A 17,967-nucleotide genomic window follows, 5' to 3' on the forward strand; every position below is an offset into this window, starting at 1 on the left:
ACTGCTCCTGTTTCCTGCCTTCCAGGTTCTGAGTCGGTGGAGCTGAAAGTGATCTATGGAGTGCAGAGCAGCTCAACCTTCCTAGAGTGTATGCCCAGATCCCAACAGGCTACAGTCACATGGACAGTTCAGCCGTCGCACACTCGCACTAGCAGAGAGGTGAGGGACATTGATCTTCTCATTTATAATTGAATCGTTGACTAATATTCATCTCATAATGAACCTTTTCTTGTCTTGCCCTGCTGTTCTTGTCCAGCTGCTCCAGAGTGAGGATCGTATGGTCCACATGAAGCGTGGTCTCCTGATGCAGCGACTGGAACCAGGGGACGCTGGCCTCTACAGCTGTACCACCCTGGAGCACTCCTTCTCCCAGGTCCAGGCCCGCTACAACCTCAAAATTATCCCTCTGCAGAGCATGACAGCATCCCAGACCAGGGCATCTGATCCTGGGGCCGGAGGGGCAGGGCCGATGGGGCGCCCTGGAGGTCCTGGGAGCCACACCCAGAGACACACCAAGCACTTCAGGAACTATAAGGACCTGCACATGGTGGGCATGGCTAGCATGAGCGTAAACGAGTACTGTGAGCAGCTGTGGTACCGCGAGAAGAAGAAGCTACGCCAGTTGAAGTGGAAACGGACCCAGGTGGACAACGGCAAGGCCAGGGTGCGACGGCACGACTTCACCGAGGAGACCCTACTACAATGACCAGTTGGGGATGGGGATGGACAGAGATGTGGGTCTGCCTCCCAGGTCTCCGCGTTTCTCCTGATATGTGCACTTGCACACTTTCACGTATTGGATTTAACAATGGTATAAAAACTCCATTCAGCCAATGCTTACAACGAGCCTACGCCTTGAAATCCATGACAGGTAGTGTGCAAGTGTACACTTCTGGAAAAGGGTGGAGAATTAGAAAGTCGCCTTGACGATAAAGATAATGTATGTACATACAGTAACACAGCCTTTATTTGAACAGACAAAACATTAAGAACACCTTCTTAATATTGAGTTGCACCCCCCCATCCCCTCTCCCTCAGAACAGACTCAGTTCGTCGGGTCATGGACTCTATAAGGTGTCTAAAGCGTTCCACAGGGATGCTGGCCCTTGTTGACTCCAATGCTTCCTATAGTTGTGTCAAGTTGGCTGGATGTCCTTTGGGTGGTGGACCATTCTTGATACATACAGGAAACTGTTGAGCGTGTGAAACCCAGCAGCGCTACAGTTCTACTCAAACCAGTGCGCCTGGCACCTACTACCATACCCCGTTCAAAGGCACTTAAATATTTTGTCTTCCCCCTTCGCCCTCTGAATGGCTCACATACACTACTGGTCAAAAGTTGTACAACACCGACTCATTCAAGGCTTTTTCTTTATTTTTACTATTTTCTACATTGTAGAATAATGGTGAAGACATCAAAACTATGAAATAACACATATGGAATCATGTAGTAACCAAAAAAGTGTTAAATCAAAAATATATTTAATATTTGAGATTCTTCAAATAGCCACCCTTTGGATTTAACAGGTGACATCAATAAGGGATCATAACTGATCACCTGGATTCACCTGGTCAGTCTAGGTCATGGAAAGAACAGGTGTTCCTAATGTTTTGTCTACTCAGTGTATAAGCTTAATATTATTATCAGTTAACATTTGTCCACAGAATAATGTGTATGATAGATATTTTATTTTCTATATTACTCCTTAATCATCCCCTGTATTCTGTGTAGACAGGATTTTGACCCGAAACGTTTGTTATTGCGCTCTGGACAGGTGAGTTTGTTACCAAATAAAAACAGGACAGACCGTTCCCTGCCACATGTGTTGAGGGGTGGGTGGGCAAATCCGCTGTCAAGCCACAGATGTTTATTTACTCCTCAGCAGTATTACAATCATCACAACCACAGGTGTTCCTGGAACTTCAGAGCTGTGAGGGGAAATGAGTCGGGCCACTCTGTTGTGCAACCAAGGATGTTCCCTCCATCTCTTTCCTTCCTTCCTTCCTTCCTTCCTTCCTTCCTTCCTTCCTTCCTTCCTTCCTTCCTTCCTTCCTTCCTTCCTTCCTTCCTTCCTTCCTTCCTTCCTTCCTTCCTTCCTTCCTTCCTTCCTTCCTTCCTTGCAGAGAAGAGGAGAAACATTTCATTTCCTGGTCCTTTGGACAACAACACTGAGAAGCCTCCTTTACATTTGAAGAGTTTATTTTAGATAAATTCCAAAAATAGTTTATTTCAGATGTATATAACAATTGGTTTTGTTGCAAAACACTATAGAGATAGTGTTTAGCTGGAATGGAATGTTCCTATCCTGTATGTTTAACATATAAATTCCAAAAGAGTTTATTTACAAAACGCTATATCCACCAATTTTTCACGTGTTTTTTTTTTTTTCATCAGAAATGAATGCTTATGTGTACCTTTTGTGTAAAGTATTACTGTTCTCATAGATTTTCAATGTGTATAGCACTTGGTTTAGTTGCAAAGCGCTGTATACCCATTGTTTAGCTAGAATATTCCTATCCTGTATATTTAACGTATATATTTAACACATGAATCTATAGCCTCATTCTATAGTGTTTGGTTAGAGTTAGGACTCATCCCAAATGACACTCTGTTTCATCTATATAGCATACAAATTGTGACCAGAGCCCAGATCTCATATTACTGTATTAAATTACAGTATATATACATGTATATTTTTTATGTTGGATGTATCATTTGTACAGAAACTTTATTAAAAAAAAAAGAAGTAATTATTTGTCACATTTGACTGTGTAAAACTTTGCAGTGCTACTTTTTTCTCTGAGAGTGAAGCGGATATATCTCGTTATGCAACCAAAATGTGATGGTTTGTCTCTGAAACTATCTAGTGATAGTTTTTATACACAGACAGATAAACCCGAAGGAAACATACAAAAAAAAAAGATCTAATTCCAAAAGATGTAGGGCTTTGAAGCTGAAGCGTTACAGATTCCTCGATAGAAATGTAAAAGGTCAGTTCCGATTGAGCCGACATATGCACCGTTTACTGTGAATGCATTCTCTTGCCTTTACATTTCAATTACGCTAAAGCTGAACTTCGGCAGTGCAGATTGAATAGAGCCCTAAGGCTAACATTTCTAGATGGCATGGCATCCTGTATCAATTAGGCCGCTGGTTGAATAGTCAGTCTGTCAGACAGTCCTCAGACAGAGCTGTGGACAGTGTGGTTATATTTGACTGGGAAAATCAAAGGTTCTCAGCATCTGGAGAGAATGAACACACACGCGTACACACTGAGGCAGGTTTTCCTCTAACTTTTGACCTGAGCTTTTCTCCTTTCAGATTTCTTTAGACACTGACTGGCTTTCTAAGAGGTGTTGAGTGTTCCTGAATGTTTCAGTCTTGACTTAAATCTGTTTGAAAATCAAAGATATGGTTTGAATATTTCTGTCCATCAATGACTCCCAACCAATTAACTGAGCTTGAGGAATAAAAAAAATAAAAAAGACTATCCAGATTAAATCTTTGATCCCTTATTGATGTCACTTGTTAAATGCACTTCAGTCAGTGTCAATTAATGGGAAGAGACAAGTTAAATAAGGATTTTTAAGCCTTGAGACAATTGAAGGGGTGGGGTGCAACTCAATATTAGGAATGTGTTCTTAATGTTTTGTCCACTGAGTGTATTTTACCCTAAGACTTGTGAAAAGTTGGTAGAATCTTATTCACAATGATTCACAGCTGTAATGGCTGCCAAAGGTGCTTCCACCAGGTATGAACTCGGGTGTGAAGACGTGCAATTAAGAAATCTTTGTTTTGTATTTTTTTTAATTAATTTAGAAAATGGTCTATAATTTGATAAGCCCTGGTAATCAGCACAGATCTCATCATTCAACAGTAGTGTGAATGACTGGGTATCAAACCCTAGTGCAAACGACTGAACATTGAAAAACCACGCATTTCCAACGTGTTGTGCTCAGTGAACGGACACGGTTCCACCGTGTAACTTGTTGTTTATCGTGTAGTTATCACCATCTAGTGTTGGTTTGTGTACACTACACAAGTGACTTGTAGACCTGTAATTTATTTTTCATTATGTAATACTGTCATCATTTAAGCAAGGTTGCATTTTATTTATCCTATTTATGTGTACGTTATCTTTATATATATATGAGTCAAAGGAGTATATTATAAAGCAGTGAGACACTCTTCCAGCAGCTACCAGTATGTTGCTTCTCTACACATCACGAAAGGGAATGGTTTGGTGATTCATCAGCATCATGTCATTACGCCTTTCTTTGTGGAGGTAACACTGCTATGTTTATAAGGAACGATTCATTTCAGAATTTGGACACATTACCTTTCTCTTCATGAGAAATGTCCACACATTGTTGAACTAAATAAATAATGGCAAGTATGACTATAATTTAAAAGCCCACATACAAACAATTGATTAGCTAAATAAATAAACTCGATAATATATTCCTGAATGAACATCCCGCAAACTGACACTGTTCATGTCATGATGACTAACCATTTACACAATATATATATATAAAAGTATAAATACACAGTTAGAACTACAATAAGGAGATGGAATGCAGCGGAATAAAACGTCCGTGACGTCATCAAAGGTCGCCGTCTGTCTGTGACGTTTCCAGCGTGCCACCGGGACTGAAGTTAGACAAATAAACATGGGAAACTTCCGCTTATATTAATACATCGTTTATTTTCCCCTCTTCGTACTCTCACCCAACCTATTCGTGAAATTCACAACACTACGTCTGAGCTACAGTTTGTGTTCTGCAACAGAAAGGTAGGAACATCCAGGTGTATTTAAAAAGCAGGGAACTTCAGTGATTCCCCGCCGTGACACCGACTCCTTGTTTTTCGGTATGCGTGACTCGTGCGTGCTCGGTAACGTTTCCTGGCTTGTGTTGGGAGCACATTGTTAAATCGATCCAGCGATCTGAAAGTGTTACTAACTGTTATATTACGCTGCACCTACTATGAGTTAGGAAGAAATGAAAAGCAGCCTAGCTTGTTGCTACGCTAATTTACCAACCGGTTGGCTAGGAACGTTAAATACGCCGAGTTGTTTCCACACTGTAACTGACGTTAGTTAGAAGCCACCTGTTGGATGACTTTCTGTTGCTAGCTAGAGCTACCACAATGACCCACTTCTCTTGTTTCTCCCCAACGAAGCTACTCGTAGTTAGACATCTAACGTTAACTACTTAGTTAACTAGTTAGTCAGGTCTCCTTCCCTCTACTGACTAGTTAGGTCACGTCGTTTGTCCAAGTAGATAATTAGCCAGCCGAAAGTGACTTAACTAGTAAGCCAGATCAAACTACGTTGATCAGTTCAGACATCGAGTAAGCTCACGTTAGATACTGTTTTCACTCTTAACGTTAATCTAGACATTTTGCATAGAGTGAAATGGCAGGATGACATCAAGATCTAATATCGGAGTCTGGGTAAACAGGGGGTAAACACACACACGTCGAGTTGTCTCTCATGTACCATCTCAGAACTTCATTATCCTGTGTTGTACATTTTCTCTCTCTCTCTCTATCTCTCACACTGTGCCCTCTCTCTCTCTCTCTCTCACACTGTTCTCTCTCACACTGTTCTCTCTCTCTCTCACACTGTGCCCTCTCTCTCTCTCTCTCTCACACTGTGCTCTCTCTCTCACACTGTGCCTCTCTCTCTCTCTCTCTCTCTCTCTCTCTCTCTCTCTCACACACACACACTGTGCCCTCTCTCTCTCTCTCTCTCTCTCTCTCTCTCTCTCTCTCTCTCTCACACTGTGCCCTCCTCTCTCAGGTAAAGAAACCATGGCCTCCCCTGCTGCGATGGTGGACGCCAAGGCAGAGCTGACCTCTCTGCTGGACCAATGGGAGACGGAGCAGCAAGGAACCAGTGACGACCTGGTCTCCATCCTCACCAAGTCAGTAACACCGACTAGCTAATAATGGAAAAAGACTAGTGGGAGACTTCGGTGGATTTACTGGCAATGTTTTTTGTTGTTGTATAGGCCTGTTGCTGTTGCGCTGTTTAGGTCCATCCGTTGTTTGCTGCGTTGTTTTCATGTAGACATTACAAAAAAAATCATCTTCTATTCTTCATATGACAGACAGTTGATAATTCATGTTTTCTCTCTGTGTGTGTGTGTGTGTGTGTGTGTGTGTGTGTGTGTGTGTGTGTGTGTGTGTGTGTGTGTGTGTGTGTGTGTGTGTGTGTGTGTGTGTGTGTGTGTGTGTTAGGATCTCTGAGCTGGTAGAGCGAGAGACAGAGGAGTATCACAAAGCTGATCCTGACCCGTTTGATGACCGGCATCCAGGACGAGCAGATCCAGAATGCATGCTGGGACATTTACTCAAAATCCTCTTCAAGAATGATGACTTTACAAATGCGGTACGAATCAAGGCTACCGTTGATACAAAATTGAACTACACTTCTTCTATTACGTTAATAAGACCGCTGCGGCCTGTGACTCTGTCTTAACCCTGTTGTATCTCTGACCTACAGCTGTTCAATAGCTATGTGATGACCAGTAGAGAGCTGTTAACCCTGTGTCTGACCTCTGACCTCTCCCTCTAGTTGCTGAATAGCAATGTGATGACCAGTAGAGAGCTGTTAACCCTGTGTCTGACCTCTGACCTCTCCCTCTAGTTGCTGAATAGCTATGTGATGACCAGTAGAGAGCTGTTAACCCTGTGTCTGACCTCTGACCTCTCCCTCTAGTTGCTGAATAGCTATGTGATGACCAGTAGAGAGCTGTTAACCCTGTGTCTGACCTCTGACCTCTCCCTCTAGTTGCTGAATAGCTATGTGATGACCAGTAGAGAGCTGTCCATGAACACGGCAGCGTGTCGTCTGCTACAGAACATAATGCCAGGTCTGGAGACAGCGGTTGTGTTCCAGGAGAAGGTACTGTACTGTCATTCAGACAGCTGTGGTGTTACAGGAGAAGGTACTGTCATTCAGACAGCTGTGGTGTTACAGGAGAAGGTACTGTACTGTCATTCAGACAGCTGTGGTGTTACAGGAGAAGGTACTGTCATTCAGACAGCTGTGGTGTTACAGGAGAAGGTACTGTACTGTCATTCAGACAGCTGTGGTGTTACAGGAGAAGGTACTGTCATTCAGACAGCTGTGGTGTTACAGGAGAAGGTACTGTCATTCAGACAGCTGTGGTGTTACAGGAGAAGGTACTGTACTGTCATTCAGACAGCTGTGGTGTTACAGGAGAAGGTACTGTACTGTCATTCAGACAGCTGTGGTGTTACAGGAGAAGGTACTGTCATTCAGACAGCTGTGGTGTTACAGGAGAAGGTACTGTCATTCAGACAGCTGTGGTGTTACAGGAGAAGGTACTGTACTGTCATTCAGACAGCTGTGGTGTTACAGGAGAAGGTACTGTCATTCAGACAGCTGTGGTGTTACAGGAGAAGGTACTGTACTGTCATTCAGACAGCTGTGGTGTTACAGGAGAAGGTACTGTACTGTCATTCAGACAGCTGTGGTGTTACAGGAGAAGGTACTGTCATTCAGACAGCTGTGGTGTTACAGGAGAAGGTACTGTACTGTCATTCAGACAGCTGTGGTGTTACAGGAGAAGGTACTGTCATTCAGACAGCTGTGGTGTTACAGGAGAAGGTACTGTACTGTCATTCAGACAGCTGTGGTGTTACAGGAGAAAGTACTGTCATTCAGACAGCTGTGGTGTTACAGGAGAAGGTACTGTACTGTCATTCAGACAGCTGTGGTGTTACAGGAGAAGGTACTGTCATTCAGACAGCTGTGGTGTTACAGGAGAAGGTACTGTACTGTCATTCAGACAGCTGTGGTGTTACAGGAGAAAGTACTGTTATTGTCATTCTCAGCATCCTTGACTAGCTCAATGCCCCCCCCCCCCCCAATCTAGAAGGAACACTGCTGTCATTTCTACCTAAACATCAAAGTTAGAAATCTAATTGGATCCTTTACGTGTCCAACACGTACACAGACCCCTTGTGAATGTTGTAAACCCCTGTTTTGAAATGCTGTGAATGTGCTCTCTGGTCCAACCGTCTCTGTGTGTGTTGAAACAGGAGGGTCTGGTTGAGAAGCTGTTTAAATGGGCCCAGGAGGCAGAGCGGCCTCTGTGTATCTATGCTACAGGGCTACTGGCTAGAGCGATGGAGAACCAGGAGATAGCTACCAACTACAGGGAGGACAACTCTAAACTGGTTAGTGTACACAGGCACACGTTGTTGTTGTTGATGCTTGAGATGTTGTTCATAGACGATGCTTCGATGTAATCCTTGGTGTCTCAGGTGCCACTAATGCTGATGCGGCTACGTGAGCTGCAGGATAAAGAATCAAAGAGTCGTCAGGCTTTAAAACACCCCAGTCCAAAGAAGACTTATCAGTCCCTCCAGTCTGTAGCTGAGGAACCTACAGACAGAGACACCAATGAGGAAGAGGGCAGCACACCTCAACAGAATACAGCAACAGATAACATGGAGGAGGAAGAGGAGGAGGAGGAAGAGGAGAAGAAGAAAAAGGAGAGAGGAAGAGAGACAACATGTAGTAGTAGTTGTAGCGGGCCTGCGTGGTCCAGGCCCAAGCCATCGTTCCACATGGGTAAGGCCCAAAAGACCAGCAGCTGTGTATCGGTGAAGCCCATTCCAGACCCCCTGTACCAGCCAGGTCCATGCCCAGACCCAGGCCCCGAGACCAGCCTGGGAGAGCCTGAAACCAGAGGGCAGGAGTCTGGAGGAGGACTGGGGAGGAAGAGAACAGCCACAGCCAGGGAGAATGGAAGGAAAGCCAAACAGGTGAGATCCACCAGGCTGTTTCTGAAATAACATACTTTTCCTTGTAGTGCAATATTTTTGACCAGGGCTTTTTCAGACTTACACCCTTTTGTTGTACCGGTTCTTGTGTATTGTTTTCATACACAGCTGTAAATCAAATGGCTGTTTTGAGGGATAATTAACCTCTCTAGGGTAGGGGGCAGTATTTTCACATCCGATTTAATCTGGTTGTTACTACTGCCCAGAAACTAGAATATGCATATAATTGTTTGATTTGGATAGAAAACACCCTAAAGTTTCTAAAACTGTTTGAATGGTGTCTGTGAGTATAACAGAACTCATATGGCAGGCAAGAACCTGAGAAGATTCCAAACAGGAAGTGCCCTCTCTGACCATTTCTTGGCCTTCTTTATTCTCTTTATTGAAAACTGAGGATCTCTGCTGTAACGTGACACTTCCTACGGCTCCCATAGGCTCCCAGAAGGCGCCAGAACGTTGAATGATGACTTTGCAGCCCATGGCTGAAAAACAGTAGCGCATTTGGTAAGTGGTCGATCTGAGAACAATGAGACGGGAGCGCGCGTGCACGTGAAGAGGCCATTTTCAACTTTGAGTCTTTGAACGAAAACAGGGTTTCCCGGTCGGAATATTATCGCTTTTTTACGAGAAAAATCGCATAAAAATTGATTTTAAACAGCGTTTGACATGCTTCGAAGTACAGTAATGGAATATTTAGAAATGTTTTGTCACGATACGCGTCCGCGCATCACCCTTCGTCACCCTTCGGATAGTGTCTTGAATGCACAAACAAAACAGAGGATATTTGAACATAACTATGGATTATTTTGAACCAAAACAACATTTGTGGATGAAGTAGAAGTCCTGGGAGTGCATTTTGACGAAGAACAGCAAAGGTAATCCAATTTTTCTTATAGTAAATCTGAGTTTGGTGAGTGCCAAACTTGGTGGGTGTCAAAATAGCTAGCCCGTGATGGCGAGCTATCTACTCAGAATATTGCAAAATGTGCTTTTGCTGAAAAGCTATTTTAAAATCGGACACCGCGATTGCATAAAGGAGGTCTGTATCTATAATTCTTAAAATAATTTATGTTTTTTGTGAACGTTTATCGTGAGTAATTTAGTAAATTCACCGGAAGTTTGCGGTGGGTATGCTAGTTCTGAATGTCACATGCTGATGTAAAAAGCTGGTTTTTGATATAAATATGAACTTGATTGAACAAAACATGCATGTATTGTATAACATAATGTCCTAGGAGTGTCATCTGATGAAGATCATCAAAGGTTAGTGCTGCATTTAGCTGTGGTTTGGGTTTATGTGACATTATATGCTAGCTTGAAAAATGGGTGTCTGATTATTTCTGGCTGGGTACTCTGCTGACATAATCTAATGTTTTGCTTTCGTTGTAAAGCCTTTTTGAAATCGGACAGTGTGGTTAGATTAACGAGAGTCTTGTCTTTTTAAAATGGTGTAAAATAGTCATATGTTTGAGAAATTGAAGTAATAGCATTTCTAAGGTATTTGAATAACGCGCCACGGGATTCCACTGGCTGTTGAGTAGGTGGGACGATTTCGTCCCACATACCCTAAGAGAGGTTAACCTCTTGTCTGAATCCACACAGAAACTCCACTTCACCACCTCTTCCATGGATCCAGAGAGAGGCTTGTCCTGCAGTACTGGTAGTGACCAGTCTAACAGTAGCTGGTCAGAGATGAGCTCCTGGGTGATTGGGGGTAACTACAGGCTGTACCCCCTCACCCCTGCTATAGAGCAACGCCTCATCCTCCAGTACCTCACACCCCTAGGAGATTACCAGGAGGTAGGGACAGGACCCTCTCTCTCACACACTCTCACATATATTAAGGACCCCATCATCACTTAACATTGGTCCCACTTCCTATAATATGTCCCTGATATGCATGAATTTACATTGTAGGTACATGAAGCAAGTACAGTGTTAGTCATATACAAAGTACTTTATAAATGATATACTTTTTAGCCATTCTACATACTCATGTATTGTCAGTCACTTAACTGGTCAATATAAGCTTTGAATAAATGTATTTTATGTGCTTTGAGGACTTTAACCAACGGTTCTGTTCTCACTGTCTCTCCCCCCCCCCCTGGAGCTGTTAGCTGTGTTCATGCAGATGGACACCAGAGAGCTTCTTATGCACTACATTGACCTGAAACACACCAACGATGTCCAACTCACGTTCGACTCACTCCTGGTAATCATCATCATCACTGATCTCGTTATTTAACACTAGTGCCACTCCAGAGCTTCACATGTTATGGTTTCATTTCCTATAACTACATTGTTATTCCCTATTAGATGAATTGGGTTTGATGGTGAATGAAACTATATTTGGGTTGTTTTTTTTTAGCCAGCTGCTAGTCATTACCTGTAGAGAATAAGGGTTGTTTTTTAGCCAGCTACTAGTCATTACCTTTAGAGAATAAGGGTTGTTTTTTTAGCCAGCTGCTAGTCATTAGCTGTAGAGAATAAGGGTTGTTTTTTAGCCAGCTGCTAGTCATTAGCTGTAGAGAATAAGGGTTGTTTTTTAGCCAGCTACTAGTCGTTACCTGTAGAGTAGAGAATAAGGGTTGTTTTTTTAGCCAGCTACTAGTCATTACCTGTAGAGAATAAGGGTTGTTTTTTTAACCAGCTACTAGTCATTACCTGTAGAGTAGAGAATAAGGGTTGTTTTTTAACCAGCTACTAGTCATTACCTGTAGAGTAGAGAATAAGGGTTGTTTTTTTAACCAGCTACTAGTCATTACCTGTAGAGTAGAGAATAAGGGTTGTTTTTTTAACCAGCTACTAGTCATTACCTGTAGAGAATAAGGGTTGTTTTTTAACCAGCTACTAGTCATTACCTGTAGAGAATAAGGGTTGTTTTTTTAACCAGCAACTAGTCATTACCTGTAGAGTAGAGAATAAGGGTTGTTTTTTTAACCAGCTACTAGTCATTACCTGTAGAGAATAAGGGTTGTTTTTTAACCAGCTACTAGTCATTACCTGTAGAGAATAAGGGTTGTTTTTTTAACCAGCAACTAGTCATTACCTGCGGATAATAAAGGAAAAGGACTGAAAGCTCAAGGCGACGGACGGTGCAGAAAAACTCCCCTGGAAACAGAGAAGGGTTAGGAGACTCACAACATGAGTGTCTCACCAGCCTGACAGTAGCAGATCAGCTGTGTCTGTGTGTCTGTGATAAGACCATTTGAAGAACTGAAGGCTGGGTTCTGCTCACATAGAGATAGTGTCTGAATGTTGTAACATATGTCGTTTTCTCTCTCTCTGCTCTCTCTGCTCGCTCTGCTCTGCTCTTCTCTCTCTGCTCTTCTCTCTCTGCTCTTCTCTCTCTGCTCTGCTCTCTCTGCTCTGCTCTCTCTGCTCTGCTCTCTCTCTGCTCTGCTCTCTCTGCTCTGCTCTCTCTCTGCTCTGCTCTCTCTGCTCTGCTCTCTCTCGCTCTGTGCTCTCTCTCGCTCTGCGCTCTCTCTCGCTCTGCGCTCTCTCTCGCTCTGCGCTCTCTCTCGCTCTGCGCTCTCTCTCGCTCTGTGCTCTCTCTCGCTCTGTGCTCTCTCTCGCTCTGTGCCTCTCGCTCTGTGCTCTCTCTCTGTCGCGTGCTCTCTCGCTCTGTGCTCTCTCGCTCTGTGCTCTCTCTGCTCTGTGTCTCTCTCGCTTCTTTGCTCTCTCTGTGCTCTTCTCTGTCTCTCTGTCTCTCTCTCTCTCTCTCTCTCTGCGCTCTCTCTCTCTGCTCTCTCTGCTCTCTCTCTCTCTCTCTCTCTCTCTCTCTCTGCTCTCTCTCTCTGCTCTCTCTGCTCTCTCTCTCTGCTCTCTCTCTCTGCTCTCTCTCTGCTCTCTCTCTCTCTCTGCTCTCTCTCTCTCTCTCTCTCTGCTCTCTCTCTCTGCTCTCTCTCTCTGCTCTCTCTCTCTGCTCTCTCTCTCTGTTCTCTCTCTCTCTGTTCTCTCTCTCTCTGTTCTCTCTCTCTCTGTTCTCTCTCTCTCTGTTCTCTCTCTCTCTGCTCTCTCTCTCCTCTCTCTCCTCTCTCTCTCCTCTCTCTCTCTCTCTCTGCTCTCTCTCTGCTCTCTCTCTGCTCTCTCTCTGCTCTCTCTCTGCTCTCTCTGCTCTCTCTCTGCTCTCTGCTCTCTCTCTGCTCTTCTCTCTCTGCTCTGCTCTCTCTGCTCTGCTCTCGCTCTGTGCTCTGCTCTGTGCTCTCTCTCGCTCTGTGCTGTGTCTTCGCTTGTTGCGCTCTTGTGCTTTGCTCTGCGCTGCGTTGCTATTGCTCTCTTTCTGTTCTTGGCTCTCTCTCTCTGCGCTCTCTCTCTGCTCTCTCTCTCTCTCTGCTCTCTCTCTCTCTCTCTGTCTCTCTCTCTGCTCTCTCTCTCTCTGCTCTCTCTCTCTCTGCCTCTCTCTCTCTGCTCTCTCTCTGCTCTCTCTCGCTCTCTCTCTCTGCTCTCTCTGCTCTCTCTCTCTCTCTGTTCTCTCTCTCTCTGCTCTCTCTCTGTTCTCTCTCTCTCTGTTCTCTCTCTCTCTGCTCTCTCTCTCCTCTCTCTCTCCTCTCTCTCTCCTCTCTCTCTCTCTGCTCTCTCTCTCTGCTCTCTCTCTCTCTGCTCTGCTCTGCTCTGCTCTGCTCTCTCTCTCTCTCTGCTCTCCTCTTCTCTCTTTCTCCTCTTCTCTCTCTCTCTGCTCTCTCTCGCTCTGCTCTTCTCTCTCTGCTCTGCTCTCTCTGCTCTGCTCTCGCTCTGCTCTTTCTCTCTCTGCGCTCTCTCTCTGCGCTCTCTCTCTGCGCTCTCTCTCTGCGCTCTCTCTCTGCGCTCTCTTTCTGCTCTCTCTCTGCTCTCTCACTCTCTGCTCTCTCTCTGCTCTCTCACTCTCTGCTCTCTCTCTCTCTGCTCTCTCTCTGTGCTCTCTCTGTGCTCTCTCTCTGTGCTCTCTCTCTGTGCTCTCTCTCTGTGCTCTCTCTCTGTGCTCTCTCTCTGTGCTCTCTCTCTGTGCTCTCTCTCTGTGCTCTCTCTCTGTGCTCTCTCTCTCTCTCTGTGCTCTCTCTCTCTCTGTGCTCTCTCTCTCTCTGTGCTCTCTCTCTCTCTGTGCTCTCTCTCTCTCTGTGCTCTCTCTCTCTCTGTGCTCTCTCTCTCTCTGTGCTCGCTCTCTCTCTGTGCTCTCTGTGCTCGCTCTCTCTGCTCTCTCTGCTCTCTCTCTCTCTGCTCTCTCTCTCTCTCCCTCTCTGCTCTCTCTCTCTCTGCTCTCTCTCTCTCTGCTCTCTCTCTCGCTCTCTCTCTCTCGCTCTCTCTCTCTCTCTCTCTCTCTCTCTCGCTCTCCTCTTCTCTCTTTCTCCTCTTCTCTCTTTCTCCTCTTCTCTCTTTCTCCTCTTCTCTCTCTCTCCTCTTCTCTCTCTCTCTGCTCTCTCTCTCTCCAGTACCTTGCCTCCCTGCTTTTGCACAAGAAGTTTGCTGCTGACTTCATAGCTCATGGAGGAGTGCAGAAGCTGCTGGATATCCCCAGACCCTCCATGGCTGCTACTGGGGTGTCACTGTGTCTCTACTACCTAGCTTATAACCAGGACGCCATGGAGAGGGTAGGAGTCATATTATACAGTGGCGTGTGAAAGTATTCACCCCCAGTGGCATTTTTCTTATTTTGTAGCCTTACAACCTGGAATTAAAATTGTTTTTTTTTGGGGGGGGCGGGAATACGTATGGGATATAAAGGGGGTGAATACAGGTGTGTCTGTTGCCTGACTGTCTCTCCCTCCTACAGGTGTGTCTGTTGCCTGACTGTCTCTCCCTCCTACAGGTGTGTCTGTTGCCTGACTGTCTCTCCCTCCTACAGGTGTGTCTGTTGCCTGACTGTCTCTCCCTCCTACAGGTGTGTCTGTTGCCTGACTGTCTCTCCCTCCTACAGGTGTGTCTGTTGCCTGACTGTCTCTCCCTCCTACAGGTGTGTCTGTTGCCTGACTGTCTCTCCCTCCTACAGGTGTGTCTGTTGCCTGACTGTCTCTCCCTCCTACAGGTGTGTCTGTTGCCTGACTGTCTCTCCCTCCTACAGGTGTGTCTGTTGCCTGACTGTCTCTCCCTCCTACAGGTGTGTCTGTTGCCTGACTGTCTCTCCCTCCTACAGGTGTGTCTGTTGCCTGACTGTCTCTCCCTCCTACAGGTGTGTCTGTTGCCTGACTGTCTCTCCCTCCTACAGGTGTGTCTGTTGCCTGACAGTCTCTCCCTCCTACAGGTGTGTCTGTTGCCTGACTGTCTCTCCCTCCTACAGGTGTGTCTGTTGCCTGACTGTCTCTCCCTCCTACAGGTGTGTCTGTTGCCTGACTGTCTCTCCCTCCTACAGGTGTGTCTGTTGCCTGACTGTCTCTCCCTCCTACAGGTGTGTCTGTTGCCTGACTGTCTCTCCCTCCTACAGGTGTGTCTGTTGCCTGACTGTCTCTCCCTCCTACAGGTGTGTCTGTTGCCTGACTGTCTCTCCCTCCTACAGGTGTGTCTGTTGCCTGACTGTCTCTCCCTCCTACAGGTGTGTCTGTTGCCTGACTGTCTCTCCCTCCTACAGGTGTGTCTGTTGCCTGACTGTCTCTCCCTCCTACAGGTGTGTCTGTTGCCTGACTGTCTCTCCCTCCTACAGGTGTGTCTGTTGCCTGACTGTCTCTCCCTCCTACAGGTGTGTCTGTTGCCTGACTGTCTCTCCCTCCTACAGGTGTGTCTGTTGCCTGACTGTCTCTCCCTCCTACAGGTGTGTCTGTTGCCTGACTGTCTCTCCCTCCTACAGGTGTGTCTGTTGCCTGACTGTCTCTCCCTCCTACAGGTGTGTCTGTTGCCTGACTGTCTCTCCCTCCTACAGGTGTGTCTGTTGCCTGACTGTCTCTCCCTCCTACAGGTGTGTATGCTGCCGGACAGTGTGCTGTCAGACATGGTGGGCTATGCCCTGTGGCTCCTGGAGTGTTCCCATGCGTCGGGTTGCTGCCACACCACCATATTCTTCTCCATCTCCTTCTCATTCAGAGCCATACTGCAGCTGTTTGACCATCAGGATGGCCTCAGGAGACTAGTTAACCTGGTGAGTAGGGGGAGAGACGGGGGAGAGACGGGGGAGATTGGCTCTGAATGAGAGACTCTCACTGCAGTCATCAGGACAGTTAACCTGGTGAGTAGGGGGAGAGACGGGGGAGAGACGGGGGAGATTGGCTCTGAATGAGAGACTCTCACTGCAGTCATCAGGACAGTTAACCTGGTGAGTAGGGGGAGAGACGGGGGAGAGACGGGGAGATTGGCTCTGAATGAGAGACTCTCACTGCAGTCATCAGGACAGTTAACCTGGTGAGTAGGGGGAGAGACGGGGGAGAGACGGGGAGATTGGCTCTGAATGAGAGACTCTCACTGCAGTCATCAGGACAGTTAACCTGGTGAGTAGGGGGAGAGACGGGGAGAGACGGGGGAGATTGGCTCTGAATGAGAGACTCTCACTGCAGTCATCAGGACAGTTAACCTGGTGAGTAGGGGGAGAGACGGGGAGAGACGGGGGAGATTGGCTCTGAATGAGAGACTCTCACTGCAGTCATCAGGACAGTTAACCTGGTGAGTAGGGGGAGAGACGGGGAGAGACGGGGGAGATTGGCTCTGAATGAGAGACTCTCACTGCAGTCATCAGGACAGTTAACCTGGTGAGTAGGGGAGAGACGGGGAGAGACGGGGGAGATTGGCTCTGAATGAGAGACTCTCACTGCAGTCATCAGGACAGTTAACCTGGTGAGTAGGGGGAGAGACGGGGGAGAGACGGGGGAGATTGGCTCTGAATGAGAGACTCTCACTGCAGTCATCAGGACAGTTAACCTGGTGAGTAGGGGGAGAGACGGGGGAGAGACGGGGGAGATTGGCTCTGAATGAGAGACTCTCACTGCAGTCATCAGGACAGTTAACCTGGTGAGTAGGGGGAGAGACGGGGGAGAGACGGGGGAGATTGGCTCTGAATGAGAGACTCTCACTGCAGTCATCAGGACAGTTAACCTGGTGAGTAGGGGAGAGACGGGGGAGAGACGGGGGAGATTGGCTCTGAATGAGAGACTCTCACTGCAGTCATCAGGACAGTTAACCTGGTGAGTAGGGGGAGAGACGGGGGAGAGACGGGGAGATTGGCTCTGAATGAGAGACTCTCACTGCAGTCATCAGGACAGTTAACCTGGTGAGTAGGGGGAGAGACGGGGGAGAGACGGGGGAGATTGGCTCTGAATGAGAGACTCTCACTGCAGTCATCAGGACAGTTAACCTGGTGAGTAGGGGAGAGACGGGGGAGAGACGGGGAGATTGGCTCTGAATGAGAGACTCTCACTGCAGTCATCAGGACAGTTAACCTGGTGAGTAGGGGGAGAGACGGGGGAGAGACAGGGGAGAGACGGGAGAGATTGGCTCTGAATGAGAGACTCTCACTGCAGTCATCAGGACAGTTAACCTGGTGAATAGGGGGAGAGACGGGGAGAGACGGGGGAGGTTGGCTCTGAATGAGAGACTCTCACTGCAGTCATCAGGACAGTTAACCTGGTGAGTAGGGGGAGAGACGGGGGAGAGACGGGGGAGATTGGCTCTGAATGAGAGACTCTCACTGCAGTCATCAGGACAGTTAACCTGGTGAGTAGGGGGAGAGACGGGGAGAGACAGGGGAGATTGGCTCTGAATGAGAGACTCTCACTGCAGTCATCAGGACAGTTAACCTGGTGAGTAGGGGGAGAGACGGGGGAGAGACGGGAGAGATTGGCTCTGAATGAGAGACTCTCACTGCAGTCATCAGGACAGTTAACCTGGTGAGTAGGGGGAGAGACGGGGGAGAGACGGGGGAGATTGGCTCTGAATGAGAGACTCTCACTGCAGTCATCAGGACAGTTAACCTGGTGAGTAGGGGGAGAGACGGGGGAGAGACGGGGGAGATTGCCTCTGAATGAGAGACTCTCACTGCAGTCATCAGGACAGTTAACCTGGTGAGTAGGGGGAGAGACGGGGGAGATTGGCTCTGAATGAGAGACTCTCACTGCAGTCATCAGGACAGTTAACCTGGTGAGTAGGGGGAGAGACGGGGGAGAGACGGGGGAGATTGGCTCTGAATGAGAGACTCTCACTGCAGTCATCAGGACAGTTAACCTGGTGAGTAGGGGGAGAGACGGGGG

At 46.7% G+C, this 17,967-nt stretch overlaps 2 protein-coding genes across 2 annotated transcripts in view; both read left to right on the forward strand.

Moving 5' to 3' along the window:
- Nucleotides 1-2,751, forward strand: part of LOC106566214 (semaphorin-3D) — a 132,750-nt gene extending 129,999 nt beyond the window's left edge. Inside the window, exons 17-18 of the mRNA XM_014134089.2 lie at nt 26-159; nt 257-2,751. Coding sequence (XP_013989564.1) covers nt 26-159; nt 257-706 — 584 coding nt within the window. The 3' untranslated portion in view covers nt 707-2,751. The remainder of the gene's footprint in view (nt 1-25; nt 160-256) is intronic.
- A 1,862-nt stretch (nt 2,752-4,613) lies between these two features.
- LOC106566213 (DDB1- and CUL4-associated factor 1) overlaps nt 4,614-17,967 on the forward strand; it is a 43,054-nt gene continuing 29,700 nt past the window's right edge. The window contains exons 1-10 of the mRNA XM_014134088.2: nt 4,614-4,796; nt 5,808-5,931; nt 6,248-6,398; nt 6,801-6,914; nt 8,078-8,215; nt 8,303-8,806; nt 10,427-10,624; nt 10,935-11,036; nt 14,233-14,391; nt 15,690-15,869. Of these exons, the coding sequence (XP_013989563.2) occupies nt 5,819-5,931; nt 6,248-6,398; nt 6,801-6,914; nt 8,078-8,215; nt 8,303-8,806; nt 10,427-10,624; nt 10,935-11,036; nt 14,233-14,391; nt 15,690-15,869 (1,659 nt within the window). The 5' untranslated portion in view covers nt 4,614-4,796; nt 5,808-5,818. The remainder of the gene's footprint in view (nt 4,797-5,807; nt 5,932-6,247; nt 6,399-6,800; nt 6,915-8,077; nt 8,216-8,302; nt 8,807-10,426; nt 10,625-10,934; nt 11,037-14,232; nt 14,392-15,689; nt 15,870-17,967) is intronic.

The sequence above is a fragment of the Salmo salar genome, chromosome ssa12 (genome assembly GCF_905237065.1).
Source record: "Salmo salar chromosome ssa12, Ssal_v3.1, whole genome shotgun sequence".
Taxonomy (NCBI): domain Eukaryota; kingdom Metazoa; phylum Chordata; class Actinopteri; order Salmoniformes; family Salmonidae; genus Salmo; species Salmo salar.